Source organism: Olea europaea, chromosome 7, assembly GCF_002742605.1.
Source record: "Olea europaea var. sylvestris chromosome 7, O_europaea_v1, whole genome shotgun sequence".
NCBI classification, from domain to species: domain Eukaryota; kingdom Viridiplantae; phylum Streptophyta; class Magnoliopsida; order Lamiales; family Oleaceae; genus Olea; species Olea europaea.
In genome coordinates this window covers 2,314,776-2,337,048 of record NC_036243.1, presented here as the reverse complement: position 1 = coordinate 2,337,048, position 22,273 = coordinate 2,314,776, and the positions used below count along the sequence as shown (strand labels likewise).

At 35.3% G+C, this 22,273-nt stretch overlaps 1 protein-coding gene across 1 annotated transcript; it reads right to left on the bottom strand.

Annotated features, from left to right (window-relative positions):
• Window positions 1-513: 513 nt before the first annotated feature.
• On the bottom strand, window positions 514-12,272 carry LOC111396687 (nicotinamide adenine dinucleotide transporter 1, chloroplastic-like). Its single transcript, XM_023023143.1, has 9 exons — window positions 11,830-12,272; window positions 11,583-11,675; window positions 2,807-2,913; window positions 2,591-2,639; window positions 2,285-2,397; window positions 1,761-1,855; window positions 1,425-1,513; window positions 1,216-1,310; window positions 514-1,024 (listed from the first exon to the last, which is right to left on the bottom strand). Exons 1-9 carry the CDS (start codon window positions 11,900-11,902, stop codon window positions 665-667), a joined length of 1,074 nt encoding a protein of 357 aa, XP_022878911.1. The 5' UTR covers window positions 11,903-12,272; the 3' UTR covers window positions 514-664.
• Window positions 12,273-22,273: the final 10,001 nt, after the last annotated feature.

Below are 22,273 nucleotides of genomic sequence, written 5' to 3'. Positions count from 1 at the left end.
TGAGACAAACTTATATAGGAATGAAGCTGCTCTTTGCTCGACATCGTTTGTTTTGTTCCACTCGAACCCTTCGTTTTGCTTTTTGTTGGGTTGTAAATAGTCCACGATGGAGCTCGGGTGGAAAGGATTAATTCATTTCTCAGGGGCAAGGATCTAGGGTTAATGCCAATCAATAAATTGGAACAACTTCGTATATATATCTTCAAGATAGAAATGGCAGAGTTAACGAGCATCTATCATAAACTTGGAAAATCAATTATGTCCGTCAGAGATAAATCTTCAACCTCCATGCCTACGGATAATCGGTACAACAATAAACTAAATCCATTTTTCTTTGGATGGAAGTTCAGAACTAAATGTACTTTGACAATGGCTTCATTAAGCCTAAGGTCGAGCCATGTCAGTTTAAAATTGAGAAGACAAGTACATAGAAGGGAAATTAGGGAAGAACCATGCATGAAAAATGAAACAAAATGCAAGAAATGGATGCTCTATCAAAGGTATTCCAATCCATGAAACAAAGGGGAAACTCGAAAGATAGGAAAGAACCAATTTTCAACATATTACACTATCACAACGAAAAGGAACAAAATTTTTCCAACTACCTTTACTGATTCTATATAAAAGATTCTACTTGTTAAATTGCATCTGAAACTAACTCTATTCAATGTGTTAACTTATCTGATTTTTCCAAAGGAACAAAACTACTACGGTTATTAGATGGGTCATCTCCATAAATTATAGTTTCCTTGTGGGATTTGACGTGGCCTTCGGGTTTCGGTTGTGGTTTTGAGTGCTTCTCGTCTGGAGGTGAAACGCGAAGCAAAAATCTATGTATCATCTCATAGCTGGTAAAGGTTATGACAGCAGATGGAGTCGTTCGCAAAAGATTAGTAGCACAACCACGATAAAATCCTGTAGGACCTTCCTTTTCAAAAACCTTCTTAATGCAATCGAGAACACCATCATACTGTAATCCAGAATTTCTCATCTGTCCTTGCTGTTGCAACCTCGACCGCACAACCTGGTGAACACATAGTTCAGACATTACTATAGTTTTCAGAAGCAGGTGCAATGAACCTCCCGCCCTTCCAGAAAAATGAAAGGGGGACATGAAGACAAAGTCAAAGCAATATGCAGTCGGTAGGTCCTTTTCTGAAATGTTTTTATGACCATTGACTAGTGACTCGTCAAGAATAGAGGTGTATGGAATACCTCATGTGGGTAAGTTGAAACAGAAGCAATAACTTTTGCAAATGAAGAGGCAATTGCAACTTTCCAAGGGCTTAGCTCATTGGTGCTTTTGTTTTCTGATAAATTGAAAAACACATGATTGAGTTGGATAGCTCAGGCAAGAAATCAGTTCAACTAAAACCATAAAAGAAAGAAATACACAGAACTCAGAAAAAACCATAAAATCTTACCCTGTTTTGCTAAGTAGTACTTCATCTTTTCATATGCAGGGAACTGAATAGCAACATGACTAATCCCGGCCAGAGAAGGCAGAAGGCCACTGTATAAGCCGCATAAATATTTACGTATATACATTAATTATGAGAGAGATACAGATGATCAAGAGACCATGCACCTAATTTTCTTTCACCACAAGATAGAAACATATATTTAGTTACCGTTAGTTTTCACTAATTATACTACTACATTGTCGGTTCAAGCAAAACAACATGCAGCAACCCAACATCACATGGATAGAAACATGGCTCAATTTTTATTTTATGAATAATGAACTTTAAAGCACTAACCTGTACCATCCTCGGATTCCTTCCTCACGTGCAATGCGTCTCAAAGCAGAAAAAATGCTCTTATAAGGAACCACGCCCTGCCTCATTCCCTGTGTCTAAACAAAGAGATGAAATTTTAAATAAATTTCTCAAAAAAAATAAAATAATAATAATAATAAATAAATAGCAATTAAAAAATCTAGAGAAGTGAAAAACATTGTCAATGGGGAAAATCATTATTCAATCTATATCAAATTAATGATACAAGAACCCAGTCCTAAGTATAATCCTTCATCCAAGGGTCACATCACAATTAATTCCCCAAATTATCAAATTATAACTTCTTATCTTCAGATCCACCCTACAATATGGGGGTAAAAAGCCGAAAAAACAAATAAAAAGATTCACAATGGCAATTGGATAAGTCCAAGACCAACTTAGATATGTTCAATGACATCGATGAACAATTAATTAGAAGTAGTGAAATGGTTTCCTACGATCAGTTGGATATAAAGGACTGGGGTTATAAGAACATCCCAACCTACTTGAAGTCGTGTCTTAACAACCCACAATGGATTTGTTGCAATGGATGTTGCAGCCCCAGCTCCCGAAGCAGCTATTATATTTGAACCAAATGAAAGCTGATCATTTTCATCCTCTGTATGCTCACAAGACAAGACAAAAGAAAGGTTCCCAGGTTAGATAAAATAATAAGTGCCAAGACTTCTATTTTTTCCACAACTATAATAATCAAAATTAAGTGGAGGGGTAGTGTAACTCGTGACAACTTTATCTGAAAGTTCTAAGTGAACTTAATAAAGATTGCCAAACAAATGTAGTAGAACACGGACCATGTGAACGCAGCAGCCCTCTGAGGTGTCCATAAACAGTGAAGTAAACCTACAAATGACAAGTGTTCTGTCAGCTATGGAGAAGTAAGAAGAACCGAACAATTTGAACTTCTAATTACATGCACGAGAAACAATTGAAAGGTAACTCTCAATTATAGATATTCTATTATAATCTCAAGTTGGAAAGAATTTAACTACTCCCTAGGCAATACTCACTGCCCAATTTGGAAGTAATGCTGCCAATGTTGGTGAAAGGCCACGGTACAATCCCCTCACTCCTTCATTTCGTACAATGTTCTGTAGGCTTGTCAAAAGAACACTTCCTGATTGTCACAAACAAAGCAAATAGCATGAAATAGGCTACAATCAAAATCTTTGAGCTGAACGAATGAACATGTCAATCTAAGAAGATAGAAAGCTATCTTTCAAAATTAAGACTCATTTGATCTAACATCAAATTCTTTCCATTATAGTAAAGCTCAACCATCCTTCTAAATTCGGGATGCCACACAATTCTATTACAATCGAAAAACCAAGCACTACATTTTGAATTTTCCCACTTACTCAAATATGTAAATTAATAGTGGAATTCTTCGAAGTTATGTCATCCTTGATACAACTATACAAGCATGAAACATTTATGCAATTGCTAGACTAAAGAATAATACTGCTTGTCAATTAGGGCATACAAAATATAACATTGCCATAACTAAGCAGTCTATTTATGGGATGATTGTACAATATAAAGACAGATTTGAATAGTTATAAGTCTTCCTAATTTACCAGCTTAGATCAAGGATAATTGTTGAAAATCAATTTTGCAATTAGCAATGTAATGGGTTAAGAACCCCTATATATTCTGAGGAGCCCTCACAACAAGAGGCATCGAAAATCAAAGATTGTCTACAATTTATAGTTTACATGGTATCAAAGCCAATAATCTAAAGAAAATTTTTGGTAGCTATATTTTGCTTGGGCTTTTACAGTAAAGCTCGATTTTTTGGTTTTGAGACTCACCTTGGTGGACCACATCATTGTGGTAGTCATTGCTTGCTAAGTGGTCTCTCTGTGATGGAAAAAAATTTTGCTCCTGATCTCTCAATGACAAAATCTTTTGGTGTGTTACCAGTAATTTCCGTTACGAAGCTGTCAATGTTTACTACTATTTCTCTTGTCGGTAATTTTAGTTCTCAAGGTACCATTGACTTCTATTGAGGAATCAGCAGCTTCCCCACCACCACCTTGCCCAAGATCTATTCCGGTTCCAGTCGAAGAACCATCGGGCCGATTATTGACCTAGTGACCAGGGTAGAGGGCTTTTCCCTTATTATATTAGTAAAGTTGCTCGAGGCCGGAAAATTTTAACACAATGACGAAGATCTGGTCGAATGGTAGAAGAATCTATGGGTTCGTTAGGAATCAATAGTCGTTGTCTGGGAACCCGCACTTGGTGCAATTGATAGGAGAACCCCCCCGCAGGAAGAGCAGGGTGAGGAGGCAGGCTTCTCTGATTGGAACAATCGCTCTATTCCCTTTGCCTTTTAGGAGTAGGAGCTACACTGTTTGGCTTTTCTAATTGGGAAGACTTCCCGACGGGCCTTCCATTTCCGTTTCAGAAAAAGGCTCTAACAAAACCCCCCGTCGAAGTCCGTCCACCCAATTGAGCTTGATTGGTCGGAAGGAGCCGGAAGTGCCTCCACCATAGTTAAAATCAAAAAAGGATAAACAAAATTCATACCTAAGCCTAGCGGGAAAGTAAGTAAAGGCGGATAAAATAGGACAAGTAAGAGCAAGTCGCTTTAGCTCGGAAATCCACTCCAAAGTTCCCTCAAAAGTTCCATTGACTCATCACAACCGTGCCATCATGGTCGTTTGAAGCCTGGGGGATGTCGTCACCATGAAACTGCCCCCAAAGTTAGACTTCTTTTCCTCGATCAGATTGGGACTGAAGGCTAAGACTTCATATTGAGACGTGATCTTGCTTCTGAGGGTAATGTAATTATCCGTGAGGCTAGCAAATGGAGTCCTGAACTAGCTACTGCTTGTGAGGTATGGAAAGAGATCAAATTTGAGTTTCAAGCAATGGATTGCAAAAAGAAAATACAGATTTCTATACATAAAATTTCGATTTCCAAGCTTTCAAAATAATTTCCCTGTGTGGGTTCAGTGATCTGTTGTTTAATCGACAAATTCAAGCTCGACGATTTCGATTTAGTTTGGTGAGTCGTGAGTGTGGAAGTAGAGTGACGAGCGATTCCTCCATGTAGATGAAATCTTCTGGGCTTCCTTCCATTGGGCCGGCTTATTATCTCTAATTTGGGCTTTGCTTTCTTGGACTAGTATTTGGGCTTTCTACACTGGACCGGTTATTGCAATAATTTCATTAAGTTAATGTTGGGCTTTGCTTTCTTGGACATAGTATTGAGCTTCTTATATTGGGTCAATTTATTACCTTAATTTTGTTATAATCGGTGTTATTAGGTTACGAGTATCATGTCAACTAGCCATTCTAATTCTTTGGGTGCGCGGTTGACCGGTAAAAATTATTTTGTATGAAAATTTCAATTTCGATTATTTGTTATGGGTTAAAGAATTATGGAGTCACGTTGATGGAAGTGACCCAGTTCCCACTGAGGTCTTCAAATTGGCTCAATGGATAGTGAAAGATGCTAGAGTCGTGACATGGATTTTAAGATATGCTAATCCTATGATTGTCCTAACTCTAGACTGCTAAAGAAATGTGGGATAATATAAGAAGGTTTATAATCAAAACACACAGCCAAGCGCTTTCAATTGGAATAAGAAATTGCAAATTACATTCAAGGCATTCTCTCCATCTAGGATTATTGTTTTGGGTTTCAGAACTTATACGGTGAATTTGTTGACATTATTTATACTAAGGTACCAATTGAGTCTCTTGCTACAATCTAGCCAGTTCGTGAATAGAGTAAGCGAGATTAGTTTATGATGAAGTTGCGGCTAGAATTTGAGGCGACTCACTCCAATTTAATCAGTCTCCTTTGAATGTATGCTTTGAGGTTTTACTTTGTGAAGAGCAACGTCTCACAATATAAGCTTCTTTTCAACATCACATAACTTCTAATGCTATCACTTTATGCTGCTCACAAGAAAAGCAAAGGTAGGGACTTGTGAAAGGTCCAATGCTTCAATAGTAAAAATTATGGACATGTTACTCACTGTGCCAAGAAGTGGTGCAACTACTACAAGAAGCCAAGACACATTATTAAAGACTGTCCAACTCTTCCCCAGAATCGCCAAATTATTGCCTATCAAGCTGGGGTTGGTCTTAGTGCTTCTTCCTGTGCAAGTGGTAACCTATTGGTTCTTCAGCTTTTTCTACCTAGGAATTCAAAATAACAATAGTCGAACCTCTTTATCTTGGTTTGTTGACTCTGATACATCTAATCATATGATCAGCTCCTCAAACACTCTCTAATGTTCGAAAATACATGGCTCATCCCACATTCAAATTGCTAATGGGAGTCAATTACCTATTCATGCCATTCGTGATATTAACTCTTCAATTAAAGATGTCTTTGTATCTCTTGAGCTTTCTACTAGTCTCATTTCAGTGGGGCAATTGGTTGATAATAATTATGATGTTTAATTTTCTCATGATGGTTGTCTTGTGCAAGATCACATGTCAAGAAAAATACTTGCAAAGGGGCCTAAAGTTTGACATTTATTTCCTTTGGCTTGTACCACGTCTGGGTCATCCGCATTCTGTTGTTCTATCTCATTTAATAAACTCTGGTTCTTTTTGTACTAAATATCAATGTAAATTAGAAGAGAGAAAATCTCTTTCTTTTCTTACTTAGGGCAGTTATGCTAAACACTGATTGACTTGATTCATAACAATGTGTAGGGGTATCACTCCTATAATATCTAGTGCACATTATAAATATTTTGTTACATTTATTGATGATTATAGTAGATATAGTAGATTTATTTCCTTCGATCAAAATTTAAGGTATTCTCAGTGTTTCAACAATTTGTGGCCCATATTGAAACTCAATTCTCCTCAAGCATCAAAATGTTAAGGTCTGATTTAGGTGGCGAATATATGCCTCATGACTTTCATAACTTTCTTTGAGAACTATTTCCTGACAATCTTGTCCTTATGGTGACAAAATGAGGTCGCAAAACGTAAGATCACCACCTACTAGATGTTTGAACATTATTGTTTGAATATTTTATTCTTTGAAAATTTTGGGTAGAAGCTTTGTCCAGGCAGTTTATTGAATTTTGACACACACTAATGTAGTTGGTATAGACATCCTAGCTAACTTGACATGCATACTTTAGGTTGTGTTGATTTTGTTCACTTGCCACCTCATGAGCGCCACATTATCTACTCGAACTATTAAATGCGCTCTTACAGGTCATAGTATTTCACACAAAGGTTATGTTTATTAAGACCCATGCTCTACAGGTTTCCTATTCCTCGTCATGTTGTTTTCTTTAAGAATCGACCTTTCTTTTCTACTCATTTTGCATCTATGCCTGAAATTATTGCTCTTCCTCAATTTTGATGATGACTCTCCTTATGAGAGCTTCATACTTGGATTTGTGTATGGGCGACAAAGGCCAATTTTGTTCCTTCCTAAATCTCATCTGCCATTTGAGTTTGCTCAGACTATTCCTTGACCTCGTGATTCGAATTATAAAATGTTACTCGTCGATCTACTAAGAGTCTTTCGTCCTCTTGATCGGTATGATTTTTTTTCATATATCTCTTCATGCTACTTTATTATCTACTACAATTTCTCTTGCTGCTCAAAGGTTAAACATGAATATTGGCGTAAGACAATGGCAGATGAACTTCAAGCTCTTCAAGAAAGTCAAACATGGGATGTTCCTTGTCCGACAAATGTTAAAGCTATTGATTGTACATAGGTTTACTCAATCAAGCTGCATTCTAATGGAACCTTATACTGCTATTGTAGAAAAAGAAGAATAAATAATAATAATATTAATAATAATAATAATAATAATAATAATAATAATAATAATAAAATGGATTAAGTGGATTTAAATAATTAGCCCAATTAAATTTATTAAATTAAAGTTTACTAAGGCCCATCTTATTCAAAATCCAAAATTTTTCAATTATTCTTTTTAATTAAAGATAATTGGGTAATTAACAAAATTAGTCACGAATTCCCCCTATAAATAGGGTCGAAGGTCCATATCATTTCACAAGCTAAAGTGCAAAGAAAAATTCAATAAGTACTGAAGAAATTGCAAAACTGAAGGAAGGGAAGAAATCTTCTCAAGTTTTAAGTCTGGCGAACACCAAGGAGATCAAAATCTTCTTCAAATTAAGCAAGTTTAAGTCAAGTCCAAGAAGATCAAAATCTTCTTCAAATCAAACTAAATTCAAGTCCAAGTCTAAGCCCCGGAATCCAAGTACCAAACAAGCCAAGCTCTCAATAAATCAAATTTTCAACAAATTCTCCAAGTTCAAGGTTCATGCCACATATCCTCTGGTCTTCAAACATTCAAATCATTAATCAGTAAATTTTTACAATTATGCAATTACAAGATTAATATCCACTTGTATTTCTCAAAATACAATTTATAACGATTTGTGCATTTTAATACACGAAATTCGTCATACAAATTCCTTGGCATACCCAGTGAGGCCTTCTTGTCCTCTCATTTTTTTATCTCAAAATCTTCAAGTTTCAACCACTACATCAATCATGGCAAGCGAAAAGGCAAAGAACGCTATGATTCATCTTGAAGAGAAACTGAATTCTTCCATACGACCAGAGCCCAAACAAAAAATTAGGAAAACTTAATTGGTCCCACCACTAAAGAAGTTTTCCAACAAAGGCAAAATGAAAATTAATTTCTAAAAGCCAAACTCCTATTCAACAAAGAAGACCAAGAGTTCGGCGAAAAGTTCTCATTTTAGTTCCGCCTCCAATGACAGATCCTTGTCTAGATCCTCTCATGCCACTTCTCTGCAAGATGGAGAGACTATACTTCATCTAAAGAATCACTTGAGCGAGTGATGGTCATGGAAGTGACATCGGGCTCAGATGTCCGAATTCAACAAATGGCTTTAGTCGTTGAAAAATTAATAGTCATTAGAAGACAAAGATGCGCAAATTGCTACACTCATGCACATGCTAGAGTTTCAAAATCCGTCAGTTAAACAAGACTAAGAAAATTCGGGATCTTCCATAGCTAAAGATTTGGAAGTCCAAGAACGCCAATAAATGATCGAACAATTGTTCAAAACGTGCTGTGTGACACTACTCAAACTCGTTGTTGGCTCTCTAACCGTCCAACAACTTCAAAATATGATTGCGGACAACATTAGTGCCTAGTATAAAAGGATCTTGATTTTCTCATGCACTTTTTGGGGTTGGAAGTTCACTCTGATCATTCTGATATAATTTTAAATCATTTCGATATAATTTTAAATCAACAAAAGTACACACAAGACTTGATTAATTTGGCCGGCCTTTAGGATACTCTCCTATGGATAATCTTTTATAAGTAAACACAAAGTATTGTTGTGATGATTGATAGCTGGTGGACAATTTGAATTATGTAACGATTACTTGGCTCGACATTTCCTTCATTGTACAACAAGTTAGTCGATTCATGTAGGCTCCACGACAACTTACATTTGGCGCTACTCATCGTATCATTCGACATCTTTGAGGATCTCTAACCGTAGGTTATTCTTCCCAACAATACTCCCATTCATCTTATTTCATACAGTAATGTGGATTGGGCTAAATGTCCTAACACTCGACGATTTGTCACTGGCTAGTGTACGTTTCTTGGTGATTGTTTGATCTCTTAGAAGGGTAAGAAACAAGCTCGAGTTTCTAAATCTTCTACCAAATTTGAGTACCATGCCATGTCTGCTGCTTGTTCTAAGATTGAAGCTCGGCTTTTCTCAAAATAACCATACTCCTCTCCATGCAGATAATACTAATGCTATTCAGATTGCTGCAAACATAGAGCTTCATGAACGAACGAAGCACATTGAGGTAGATTGTTATTTCATTCAAGAAGCTCTGGACGATCGTGTTATTTCTCTTCCTCATATTTCCATCAACCTTCAAATTGCAAACATGTTTACCAAGGCCATGAATAGACAGCGCCATCAATTCCTTAAAGGCAAATTGATGCTTCTTAATCTCCTAACATCAATTTGAAGGGATGTCAACCAAGGCAATCTATTTATGGGATGATTGTATAGTATAAAGATAAATTTGTATAGTTATAAGTCTTCCTAATTTACTAGCTTAGATCAAGGATAATTGCTGCAAATCCGCATTGTAATTAGCAATGTTACGGGTTAAGAGCCCCTATATTTTCTGAGGAACCCTCAGATTGTATAGTATAAAGATGAATTTGTATAGTTATAAGTCTTCCTAATTCACTAGCTTAGATCAAGGATAATTGCTGCAAATCGGCATTGTAATTAGCTATGTTATGAGTTAAGAACCCCCTATATCTTCTAAGGAACCCTCACAATGAAAGACAATGAAAATCAAAGATTGTCTATAATTTATAATTTACACTGCTTTCCTATCCATAACGATAATGTATCATAAGAAAAATGCCAAGATACAAAAGATGAAATTCCTATTCAGAAAGCGTGAAATAGTTACACTTCCACGATCATACCAAAACTATTGGTGTACAATGAAAATAATTCACCTTAATATCTTAGCATGACCAATAGGAATGTAAAGAGGACTCATTTCTTCACACCTCAATTCTTTTACCAAATAATATTATCACATAGAAGAATTATCGTGGAGATTGGTTGATTAAAACACAAAAAAGGAGTTCTTTCGTCTACTAAGTCAGATCTTCCGGTCTCCTAACTTTCATAGGATGTAAAAGCAAGCCAAAATGGTGAAATTTCTTCTATTTGTACATCCATTGTTCTTCCTTCCCTCCATAAGAGGGGTTTAATATCCTTTTTGCTCCCACTTCAATCAATTGTTCTCTTTCCTTTTCATTTCTCAACTCCCCGCCCCATCCTTACCCGCCATTCCAACAACAAATTAAAAAAAGGAAAAACTACTTTAAAGGTTTGGTAGATAGCAAAGAGCGACTTTTAAGTGATTTTATTTGGTCATCATTGAATAAGAATACTTCAACACTGTGTCTTTGGCAATCCAACTGAAGAAGTTTTGAGTTTCATGCAGCCATGAGCGCAATAAAAATGCTACATGAAACACAAACTTTAGCTTTGTATAATCATGAACTCTAAAAACAAGTCACTAGGTTTAATATTGCTAAAATTAGGTGTCAGTGTCAGAACGATGTATCCAGGATACTTTCATTCGAAATAGACTACGAACAAGAACGAGGTGAACAAAGAAGCTTTGGCGATATCTCGACTTTCAAGTTGCTCTTTTTTCTTTAGTTTATATGAAGCCTTTTCTTTTCAAATGAGCTCTATTTCAATCCTCAATATGAGAGGAAAGGAGAAATGAACAAAGAAAAAATGGAGAGAAAAGTTGTTCTCCATGACACTCTCCCTTACAAAATAAAAATCAATTCAAAAAATTTTAGAATATTTATCATGTTAAGACTGGATAAAAATTTAAATTTCTCTCACACACACATAGGCAGAGTACATGTATTTTGCTCTTTTCTGGAAACATTCATTGAAAATGTTTCCCTCTTTATTTTCTTGTCTTAGTTACTGAAATCCAATATCCAAGTAGACATCGTATTAGAAGTTTCTAAGATATAGTAGCCCTTGTTTCTCGTAGGCCAACTGTCAAACGTTTAGTGTGAGCTCTCCATATCTGAGAATGTAAAGTTCAGGTATAATTCTAATGCTAGATCAAGTTCTCATGAATTACAAATGACACACAAACAAAACCTATTGTTACTGGAGAAGCATAAACCCGTCAAATAGCCGAATCAACACAGGAAAACCAATTATCTTTCCTTTTTTCCAAGAGAAGGAAACATAACAAACCTCTTTGAGAAGGGTGAAGTTCAGGCAAGCCACAGACTTGAAGTCTTGTCTTTATTACATCCAACGGACAGACAAAAGTTGCAGCTATTGCACCTAAACATCATTACAAATACCCTAATTTTCACATCAACGTCCAAAAAAGAAAAGAAAAGAAAGAAAAAACAGTCAAATGCACAAACGCACATATCAAAAATGAAATTAGACAAAAGGATAGAAGGATTATTGCCCGAACTGTAAAGTATCTTACCCGCGGCGGCACCGGCACTGGCATCGTAAATAACCTCTTTGGCGCTCCGATGGTCGCCAGCGGCGGCGCCCATTTTAATATTTGTAAATTAAAATAAAAATTCTCAATCCACAGAGGAAATTTTTAACCCAAAAAAAATCGGTTCAAGAATTGAATGAAAAATAGATATCAAATAAACTAATATTTTACTCCTTTTTGAGCAGTTCTTTGTCAAATTCCCATATTCCCTCCCGTTGTTACAACATTATATATCCACTGACATGAGTTTTGACGCGCCTCCGGGGCAGGGATGTATTTGACACACAGTTCAACGAAGACGGCGCGTGTTTTATACCAGACTCGACCGTGTTTAAAGAAGGAACGAATCTGAAAGCCAGGAACGAGAGATACCTTTTTTTTCTGTGAGGTTCACTTTTTCTGTTCACCAAAAGAGGTAAGTGCGTGGGGGCTTGTTTGACAAAGTCCCTGTTATGATAATAATTTAACGAAATTAGGCCCACAACTCTATAAAAAGAAATAAGGGAAAAATTATTGTTTACATCAATTTATAAATCTGGTAAAAAATTTAAAAATTCAAAATTTAGGTTTCTGTATGATTAACTGAAAATATTTATTAATTAAATATAATAAAATCACAATTACACGATTAATAGCCACAGATACATAATTATTGGTCACAGATTTACTTATTGGTCACATATCATCGAATTAATTAGTTATAGATTATTTCGAGGTCACAAATCAAAAATTTTGTTAGTCACGGATTATTTCGAGATTATAAATCAAAAGTTTTGTCGGTCACAGATTATTTCATTAATCAAAAATCAAAAATTTTGTAAGTCACAACTTACATTATTGGTCACAAATTCAAAAACTACTATAGATCACATGTCATATATTTTCAAATTTGATAGTCACGAATTACTATTTAATGACAAAAATGATCAAATTTCAATGTCACAGTTTACGGTCACAATCACAGAGGAGACCATATAGTTGATCACAAACATCCAGCATCTGATCCCGACACCACCACTGCATCTACCACCACAACAACACCACCACCAATACCAACAACACAACCACCATCGAAAACCATCGCAGCCACCAGGATCACCACGACAACCAGAAAACACCTCCAAACACACCCAATAATACACCACCTCCCAACCTCACCAACACCATTGCACCCACAGTAGCACCAACTAGAAACACCACCACCACTAACAAACAATCCTATCCCACGGCATCCCACCGCCACCACTTCCACGACCACCACCACAACCAACATTACAACCACATCACGCTAAAACCACCAACAATCAGATCCTACTACCAACATCACCACCACAACCACGCCCAAGACCTGAAAATGCAACCAACAGAACCCCAAAATCACTATCTACTGAACGTAGAAGAAGGTCGAGGTCATGAATTTGCTTCGAAAACCAATCGGTGACTATATTGAGGTCCAATTGTACGTCACATTTGCTTCAAGTGACTGCAATCATCACTGCTCTTCGCAGTATCTACAGCGATGCCGACGTTGCGAGCCACTGTGCAACGACGCTCACACATTCAGAGGAAGTTGTCGCTATGACGCTGTGGTCTCCGACGACTGCTCGTGTGATAAAGAGGATATAGAGACGGGAGGGGGAGAGAGAGAGACTAAGCAAAAGACGAGAGGGAGAGAGAGAATGAAGGATGGAGTGAAATGAATTTGAATTTTAGGGTTAGGGTTATGCCAAATATTTGATTAGAAAAGTTGGGCCATGATTTATGCACGGTGAACTTGAAAACCCTGGAACGGTGTAATTTCCTTAAAAAATAAATTAAAAAGGGTGTCCTTGATGGAGATTATAATGGATTTTGAAAATCTTTCTAAATTTGGGTGTCTTCAATTGAAATTTTAATAAGTTTTAATGAAATTCATTAAAATTTAGATGTCTCCAATTGAAATTTTGATGTAGTTCAATGACATCCTTCAAAATTTGGGTTTAATCACTAGTAGACTTATAAAGATTTACTTAATAGAGAGATTTTAAAATATTTGGATAGATTTCAAGCTTAAAAAATGCATGGAATCAAATCTTTTGAAATTTCATTATATTTGGTGTGATTCTTATGAAATTTATGAAAATCTGGTCAAATTTTTGAAACTTATTAGAATTTATAATCTTTTAAATTCTATCAAAATTTTAGTTGACGACACCCTCGTAAATTATAATAAAAATATATAACTAGATAAATCTAAAGAAACAATTTTAACTTTAACAAAATTGAGATTTGATATAAATAAGTTACAAATAAAAGTCATTTAGACGTGTTACATAGTATTAGGAATTTCTAAATTAAAAATGATACATAAGATTACCTTTTAAGATCGTAAGAAAGTAAACTTTCAAAAATTCGCCGAAATGGAATGGGTTGCCCTAGGCGGATCCATCACTTGGCGAGCTGGGGTGGCCATCCGCGATGGATCCATTAAGAAAAATTGTTAATGAAAATTACTGTTAAATATCTCTATATATAAAATTATTGTATCAATCTTCAATGAAACAACGAGCAAGTCTAATGGACAAGCGTTGCTTCTCCATGCAATAACACAGAAGTTCAATTCCCTTCCACAACACTCCACCTCTTAAGTTTTAAACACAGTAAATAATAATGAAATATAACTAATAATCATCTTTACCATTTTATCATACTTTACGTATAAACTTCATCTTATCTTGCTTAAGTTTGTAAAAAAATTTGAAACTTGATCATGCATATATCATTGGAAAATGTTTTTTTTTTCCTCATTGTTTTTGAGTCATATTGGATTATATTTTTAGATGTATATGACTTTTATATTTTAATGTATTTATACATTGATTGAAATTTGTAATATTATTTAAATAAATATTAATGAACAATATTACTATTGCGATCGTCAAGAGTCAACGATCCCCCTCACTGACTCAATATCCTGGATCCACCACTGACTGCCCATCTAGACAACTTTACAAAATTAAGAGTTGCTAATCTCTCCAAATGCAGGTAATTTTTTGTAATAATTCATATTTACCCCCTAAATAGTTTAATAATTTCATATTTAATTTTAAATTTATTTTTTTATTTTTAAAATATTATTTTTTATTTTTTTACAATAAATTTTGTAATACATTGTGTTACATTTTAAATGTTCTAAAACCTAAATAAATTAAAAATTAATTTAATTTAACCCGTATAACTCTTGACAGACCATAGCCAAAAACTTGTTATGATCAATTTTAAAGGTTTTGATTAGTACGTCCAAGTTATTTCTATGTTCGTGGCAGTAGTTTACTGAATATGGAATTTAATTAACAATTTAGAATACAAATGTGACGTGGTAAATATAAAAGAAAAAACATCCACAGATCCCATGCCACGCGTCAAATAATTCACTAATACTTTGATAAAAAAAAAAAATGCAATGATATCCAGTTTTTATTAAATAAAAAAATTCAAAATTCAAAAGAACTAAGAACTAAGAACAACTCACTTTATATTTTCTTCTTTTGACTTGTTGATAAAGTGGAATCAAACTCATCGATATTAACTTTAAGCACCAATATGATTTTGAATTCTTTAAAGATTTGAAGAACACGTTGACTTTGAAATTTATCAATGAAGGTTCGTGTCCAGTCGTTACTTGAAGTTGGCGACTACTCAATTATTGTTCAACATGGACGGTGAAAAATTATTCTCTCAAAGCTTAATTCCTTTCTTTATTCATTAGATTCCCTATAGGTAAAGTAATTATCAAAACATGAATTAATTCTTACATAGTAATTATCAATAAAAACGTTAAGAGAATTAGTATAAAATATACCAAAAGATTTTTATAAGACTATTATAAGTAAAGATAATTTTAACTCAACATATCCTTGTATTTTTCTTTAAACAAATCTGAAAATATCCAGGATGATGTAGAATCTATTCTGCACGATCTATTCTTGTATAACCAAAAAACATATCCTGTTATATAGGACAAAAATACTAAAATTCACAGCTTAAAGATTTTGGTCAAAACCACTTAACATCTCCCTTTGGGGAAGGAGTAAAAGTCATGTGGGAACCTGGGAACCAACAAGGGCACAACCTGCGATTTACCTCCACTAGTCACTGAGGGGCCGGGGGCTAGAGGTCCAGGATTTAGTCCGGCTAAACTGGGACACCTGGGTTTAAAAAAAAAAAAAAAAAAAAAAAAAAAAAAAAGTTATTACTGGCTACTAGCAAAACCTGTGTACTTTTCTTAAAGATTGTCAAGTAAGCCAATATATAAAATATGTAAAAATATATCAAGCCCATCCTTTGACTTTACTTATGCCCCATTTGGCCCCCATTAAAACTCAACAATTTAATTTTAATTTATCTCTTCTATTTTGAACCACAATATCTTCAATAATGGGTTGCTTTCACAAACGGTCACTGAATTTACCTAAAAATTTCAAAGCGATCACTGAAATTACAAACTTTCAGAATCGGTCATTTAAGTTTCGGGGCGGTTTCACTAATTGTCACTTTGTTAAGTTGGTAGCACCAATAGGACCGTTATGATTTTAATTCAAACTTAAAGGACCTGAACAGGTGAACAGAAAACATTGAGGACCTAAAGTGTAAATTTAATCTAACACCCTCTCCAAAACCCAAACAAGAATCTGGTTTATCCTTTGTAATTTGTCAGATTCTTGTGCCAAATTTTGTGGGATGAATCTGGTGCTCGTCGATCTAATTCATCTTGGGAAGAATCGATATTAAATCCTACAAAATTTTATGAGGAGAGTAAGAATACAGATGAAAAGAGAATGCCCACGAGAAGCTTATTGGATCTCCGATGACTGACCGGAGTGGAGGAGGCAGCTGCTGGAGGAGGAGGCAGTTCTTCTCGTTTTGGGTTTGGGGAGTGGGGTTGGGGAGGGGGTTTAGATGGAATTTTCACTTGAGGTCCTCAAGGCTTTGTGATCATTTGTTCTGGTCCTTTAAGTTTGAATTAAAATCATAATGGTTCCTAAGGTTGCTACCAACTTAACAGAGTGACCATTAGTGAAACTGCCCTGAAACTTCAGTGATCGTTTTTGCAAGTTTATAATTTCAGTGACTGTCTTGAAATTTTTAGGCAAGTTCAGTGACCGTTTGTGAAATTAACCCCTTCAATAATATATTATTACATACAAATCGAAAACATTTCATTCTTTTACAACTATCCATTTTTCAAAAAAAAATTATTCCCCCGTTATAAATTCAAATAATGGGGGCCAAACGGGGGCTAATTGACGCCGGGTAGGATAGTGATTATCCTATTGGCTTGTTGTAGCAGATGATTCGCAAGAAAAGAACGACAGAAAACGCCAAAAAAACCAGAGAAAATACTCTGAATTCAACTCAATATTATTAATAATGCAGAATGATGAAAACTAACCCACAAGCCGGGTTAAATAGCTGCGAAATACGAAATTATGGAAAAATTACCAAAAATGGCAAAATCCCAAAATTATACCAAAATAAAATATTAAGTAAAAGAAGTAAGTTGCCAAAAATTTGTCTCAATTCGAGTTTTCTAACATATGGAAAAAAGGAAACGAAATATTACCATAAATGGTAAAAAATAACTTAAAATTGAATTTTTGGAAAGGAAAACAGTGGATTTTGGGCTCGAAATTGAGCTCAGTGGCCACGACGTGCGCACCGAAGAGAGTTTTCCGAATTGGGGTCATAATAGCGATTCCAATAACCGTAACCAAAGTTATGGCCAAATTACCAAAGGCGCGTCAAATTCCCCCAATTAAGGAAATAATGGTGATTCACTTTCCATCTTTGCGCCGATCCGCTATCTCATGGTATCTCAACGCCATTATCGTGCTATCTGACAAATCAGCATCACTCGACTCGGATCCTTCTGCATCACTAATTATGAAACCTATCGCTCAATTTTTTAATATCGTGTTCATATGATAACTGTGAATGTGATCAAATTTTCTACATAAACTACTCTCATTTAGTTAGCATAGTCAACCTCCCTACAAATAAATCACTTAAACATGAACACAGCTATCTAGATTCCATCACCCAAACACGGTTAATACTCTCCTTAATTAGCACAACCCAACACACTAAATTTGACGAGACATGGGTGACATGAAAGTAGTTAAATTAACCATCAGTTAATCCATAAAAAAAAAGAACCAGTTATCAACCAACCAACATCACATCTGCTCCTCCCCCTCCCCCTCTCCCTCTCCCTCTCCCTCTCCCTCTCCCTCCCTTTTTGTAATAAAGAAATAGCCAAGTATTAAGGAAAGGTACGCAAAACAACCAATAATAGTAAATTGTTAAATACAGTCATCTAGTAGTAAGTTAGAGAGACATAGTTAGAAACGGTCAAGGGATGGATTTCTTGGACTTCTTAGCAATAGGATTAGATGGATCACAACTCCTTTTACGTGAGGAAGCAGTAGCAGCTGTTGTCTCAGTTTTGTTACCAGGCAGTGGTGTTGATCCCTGGTAATGCAAGATTGAGATNAATTAACCCCTTCAATAATATATTATTACATACAAATCGAAAACATTTCATTCTTTTACAACTATCCATTTTTCAAAAAAAAAATTATTCCCCCGTTATAAATTCAAATAATGGGGGCCAAACGGGGGCTAATTGACGCCGGGTAGGATAGTGATTATCCTATTGGCTTGTTGTAGCAGATGATTCGCAAGAAAAGAACGACAGATAACGCCAAAAAAACCAGAGAAAATACTCTGAATTCAACTCAATATTATTAATAATGCAGAATGATGAAAACTAACCCACAAGCCGGGTTAAATAGCTGCGAAATACGAAATTATGGAAAAATTACCAAAAATGGCAAAATTCCAAAATTATACCAAAATAAAATATTAAGTAAAAGAAGTAAGTTGCCAAAAATTTGGCTCAATTCGAGTTTTCTAACATATGGAAAAAAGGAAACGAAATATTACCATAAATAGTAAAAAATAACTTAAAATTGAATTTTTGGAAAGGAAAACAGTGGATTTTGGGCTCGAAATTGAGCTCAGTGGCCACGACGTGCGCACCGAAGAGAGCTTTCCAAATTGGGGTCATAATAGCGATTCCAATAACCGTAACCAAAGTTATGGCCAAATTACCAAAGGCGCGTCAAATTCCCCCAATTAAGGAAATAATGGTGATTCACTTTCCATCTTTGCGCCGATCCGCCATCTCATGGTATCTCAACGCCATTATCGTGCTATCTGACAAATCAGCATCACTCGACTCGGATCCTTCTGCATCACTAATTATGAAACCTATCGCTCAATTTTTTAATATCGTGTTCATATGATAACTGTGAATGTGATCAAATTTTCTACATAAACTACTCTCATTTAGTTAGCATAGTCAACCTCCCTACAAATAAATCACTTAAACATGAACACAGCTATCTAGATTCCATCACCCAAACACGGTTAATACTCTCCTTAATTAGCACAATCCAACACACTAAATTTGACGAGACATGGGCGACATGAAAGTAGTTAAATTAACCATCAGTTAATCCATAAAAAAAAGAACCAGTTATCAACCAACCAACATCACATCTGCTCCTCCCCCTCCCCCTCTCCCTCTCCCTCTCCCTCTCCCTCTCCTTTCCTTTTTGTAATAAAGAAATAGCCAAGTATTAAGGAAAGGTACGCAAAACAACCAATAATAGTAAATTGTTAAATACAGTCATCTAGTAGTAAGTTAGAGAGACATAGTTAGAAACGGTCAAGGGATGGACTTCTTAGCAATAGGATTAGATGGATCACAACTCCTCTTACGTGAGGAAGCAGTAGCAGCTGTTGTCTCAGTTTTGTTACCAGGCAGTGGTGTTGATCCCTGGTAATGCAAGATTGAGATTAATGACAATAATGAAATATTCATGAGATTGCACAAGCTCTCCTCGACTTAGTGGCTAGTGTCAACATCATACCTTATGCTATATACTTGACGTTAGGTCTATGTGAGATCAAACCTACTACAGTGATCCTACAATTGGCTGATCGATCCACTATTAGACCGGATCGATCGTTTTCCATGTTAAAAATAGGTCCCAATATAAGGCTGAAAACTGATGCGTAACTTTTTCAATTGAGAATTGATTTATGAAGATGCTTTGGTCATATTTCACTTCTTTTGACTTCAAATTACAATCAATTGACTCTTAGATTTCTTGAATCATCATTCCATCGCCCGTCTCATTTTGGATTATTTGCAACTTGATCCCTGAACTTTCACTTTCTTTAATTTTTGTCATTTTTCGCTCTTTTCTTCTAAATTTCAACTTTTCTACCAAGATGCTACCTGAATCAAAGCATAAGTATAATGAGTGCATTTTGGTATCAAATGATAACACGAATGCAATAATTAAAAGGGGAAAATTATGATATTTTGCACTCTTATCAGTTCTTTCTGTACAAATTCATGAAAGCCTGGAATGACAATTGACAACTCCCACAGCTTGTCGAACAGGTATCTCCTAAATATTGAATCTTCTCCAGCAAATTATGCATGAATTCATATTCATTAGAAAAACTTTGATTGCGAAAAAAGATTTGAGCTACCTAATTTTTAACCACAGGCAGTTACGAATAAAAAAGGTCCAGATTTCGATTGGTCAGAGTTAGGCAGGACAGGCATGGAACCCTAGCAACAAGATTTGGCATATAATCCAAGTTTGCCCATTTTTTCCAAATTTTAATGTTTGAAATAGTGTGTTTTTGAAAAATGTGTGGTTGAAAAAGAATGAAAATTTTTCGATTTATGTGTAATATTATTTTATGGAAGATTGTGTGGTCGAAAATAAGAGAGAGAAAAATGAAAGAGAATGGGGGCCTATAGTGGAAATCTAAGGCACTACAATGGGTGCTAACTAATGATGAATCAAACTTGGGTGGGACAACTTATACTACTTCGGCCTTCTTAGTCCTACATAAACGATCCTGTCAAAGATCATATTCACTACGGGGCCTGTGTGAAAGCTTGAGTTTTCCATGGAAAAAGTTCCATTTTCCACCAAAATTGAGTGTTTGATAGCAAACTTTTCCATGGAAAACCTTTTTCCATCTTTTCCCCCACACATGTACATTTTCCATGAATTGGTGGAAAATCAATTCTCACCAAAACGGTGAGAATAGATTTTCTAGCTTTTTTTATTTTCAGTAATGGGAACAAATTTTATCCATAGTTGTAAACAAATATATCCCTTTAATTGATAATTTTCATGGAAAACAAAGTTAAACAAATATCAAAAGATTCAAAATTTCAATATTTTTCAGGTGAAAAATTATATCAATCAAACACATTTAATTAACAATTTTCAAAAACAAAAGTTCTAGGCAATTCAATTCCCTAAAATTCGTTTTCTTTCCATTCAACTTCTATTCTTGTAATCAAACAGACTCTAAGATTATTTCCTTTAGTTCCCAACTTGTACAAGATCACTACCCTTTCATTCGAGATATCAAATTAGAGTGTCAGGGAGGTAATATTATGGATTAGAAATCTGTGGAGGACTTTGTATTTGGGAAGCAGCCTAGATACAGGTAGATTATTAACCATTTTAGGTCAGTTCATCCATATCATTTCCATTGCTATAGCATCACTGGAAAGCCTATTATCAGTTGAGTCCTCTAGCTACTTCATTCATAACCAATCCCGGAGTACGTCAGGACTGAAGGTAACCACTCTGACCCTTATTTACACCTGCCATCTAAAAGCGTTTTCCTACCTTCCCAACATTCTTAGGTATGTTCACCATGAATTCTTTAACAATTTTCTCATTGAACTTGCCAAAAAAGTTAGCAATTTTTAAAGTTTATGAGGCTTTTCATTATGTTCAAACAAGAAACAATAAATATATGGGTAAACAGAATGTCTACCTCTAGAAAAGTTCTCAAACCTGAACAGTCCAGGGTTTGAACTTGGGACCGCCAGAACTCTATAGGGTTCACCTAAAGGAATAGGAGGTCTATGCTGACTTTGTGACACTGGAGTATCAGATCTTTCACCTACCTTTGTTTTCCTTTTTAAGTACTTATTGTAGTGGAGCATTGGATAATTTTTCAAAATTATCATAAAAAATTTCAAATTGAGAACTACATTGTAGTTGCTTTGATTCTTTAATGGCGTCCTGGAATTGTTCGTCTTTGAAAGGTGGATCACAACATAGTATTGGCGCAAGTTGATTGGTCTAGAGAATGTGACTTGGATTATGCTAATTATGGAGTAATATGGACCATAGATTATATCCAATGGTTGGATTTAATCTAGTGGTCAATTACCTATACTAGTGTTGTCACTCTCTAGACCATAGTACAATATTTGAATGTTGAATTCAAATTAATTGGCTCTATAATTTCAAGACCTCTTCATTCTCTCTAC

Excerpts from the sequence above, each read along its gene's own strand:
- LOC111396687 (XM_023023143.1), bottom strand. The coding sequence starts at position 11,902 with ATGGGCGCCGCCGCTGGCGACCATCGGAGCGCCAAAGAGGTTATTTAC. Across the intron at positions 11,676-11,829 it reads CAGTGCCGGTGCCGCCGCGG|GTGCAATAGCTGCAACTTTT; the intron begins GTAAGATACTTT and ends AATGATGTTTAG. Across the intron at positions 2,640-2,806 it reads CATTACTTCCAAATTGGGCA|GTTTACTTCACTGTTTATGG; the intron begins GTGAGTATTGCC and ends TGTCATTTGTAG.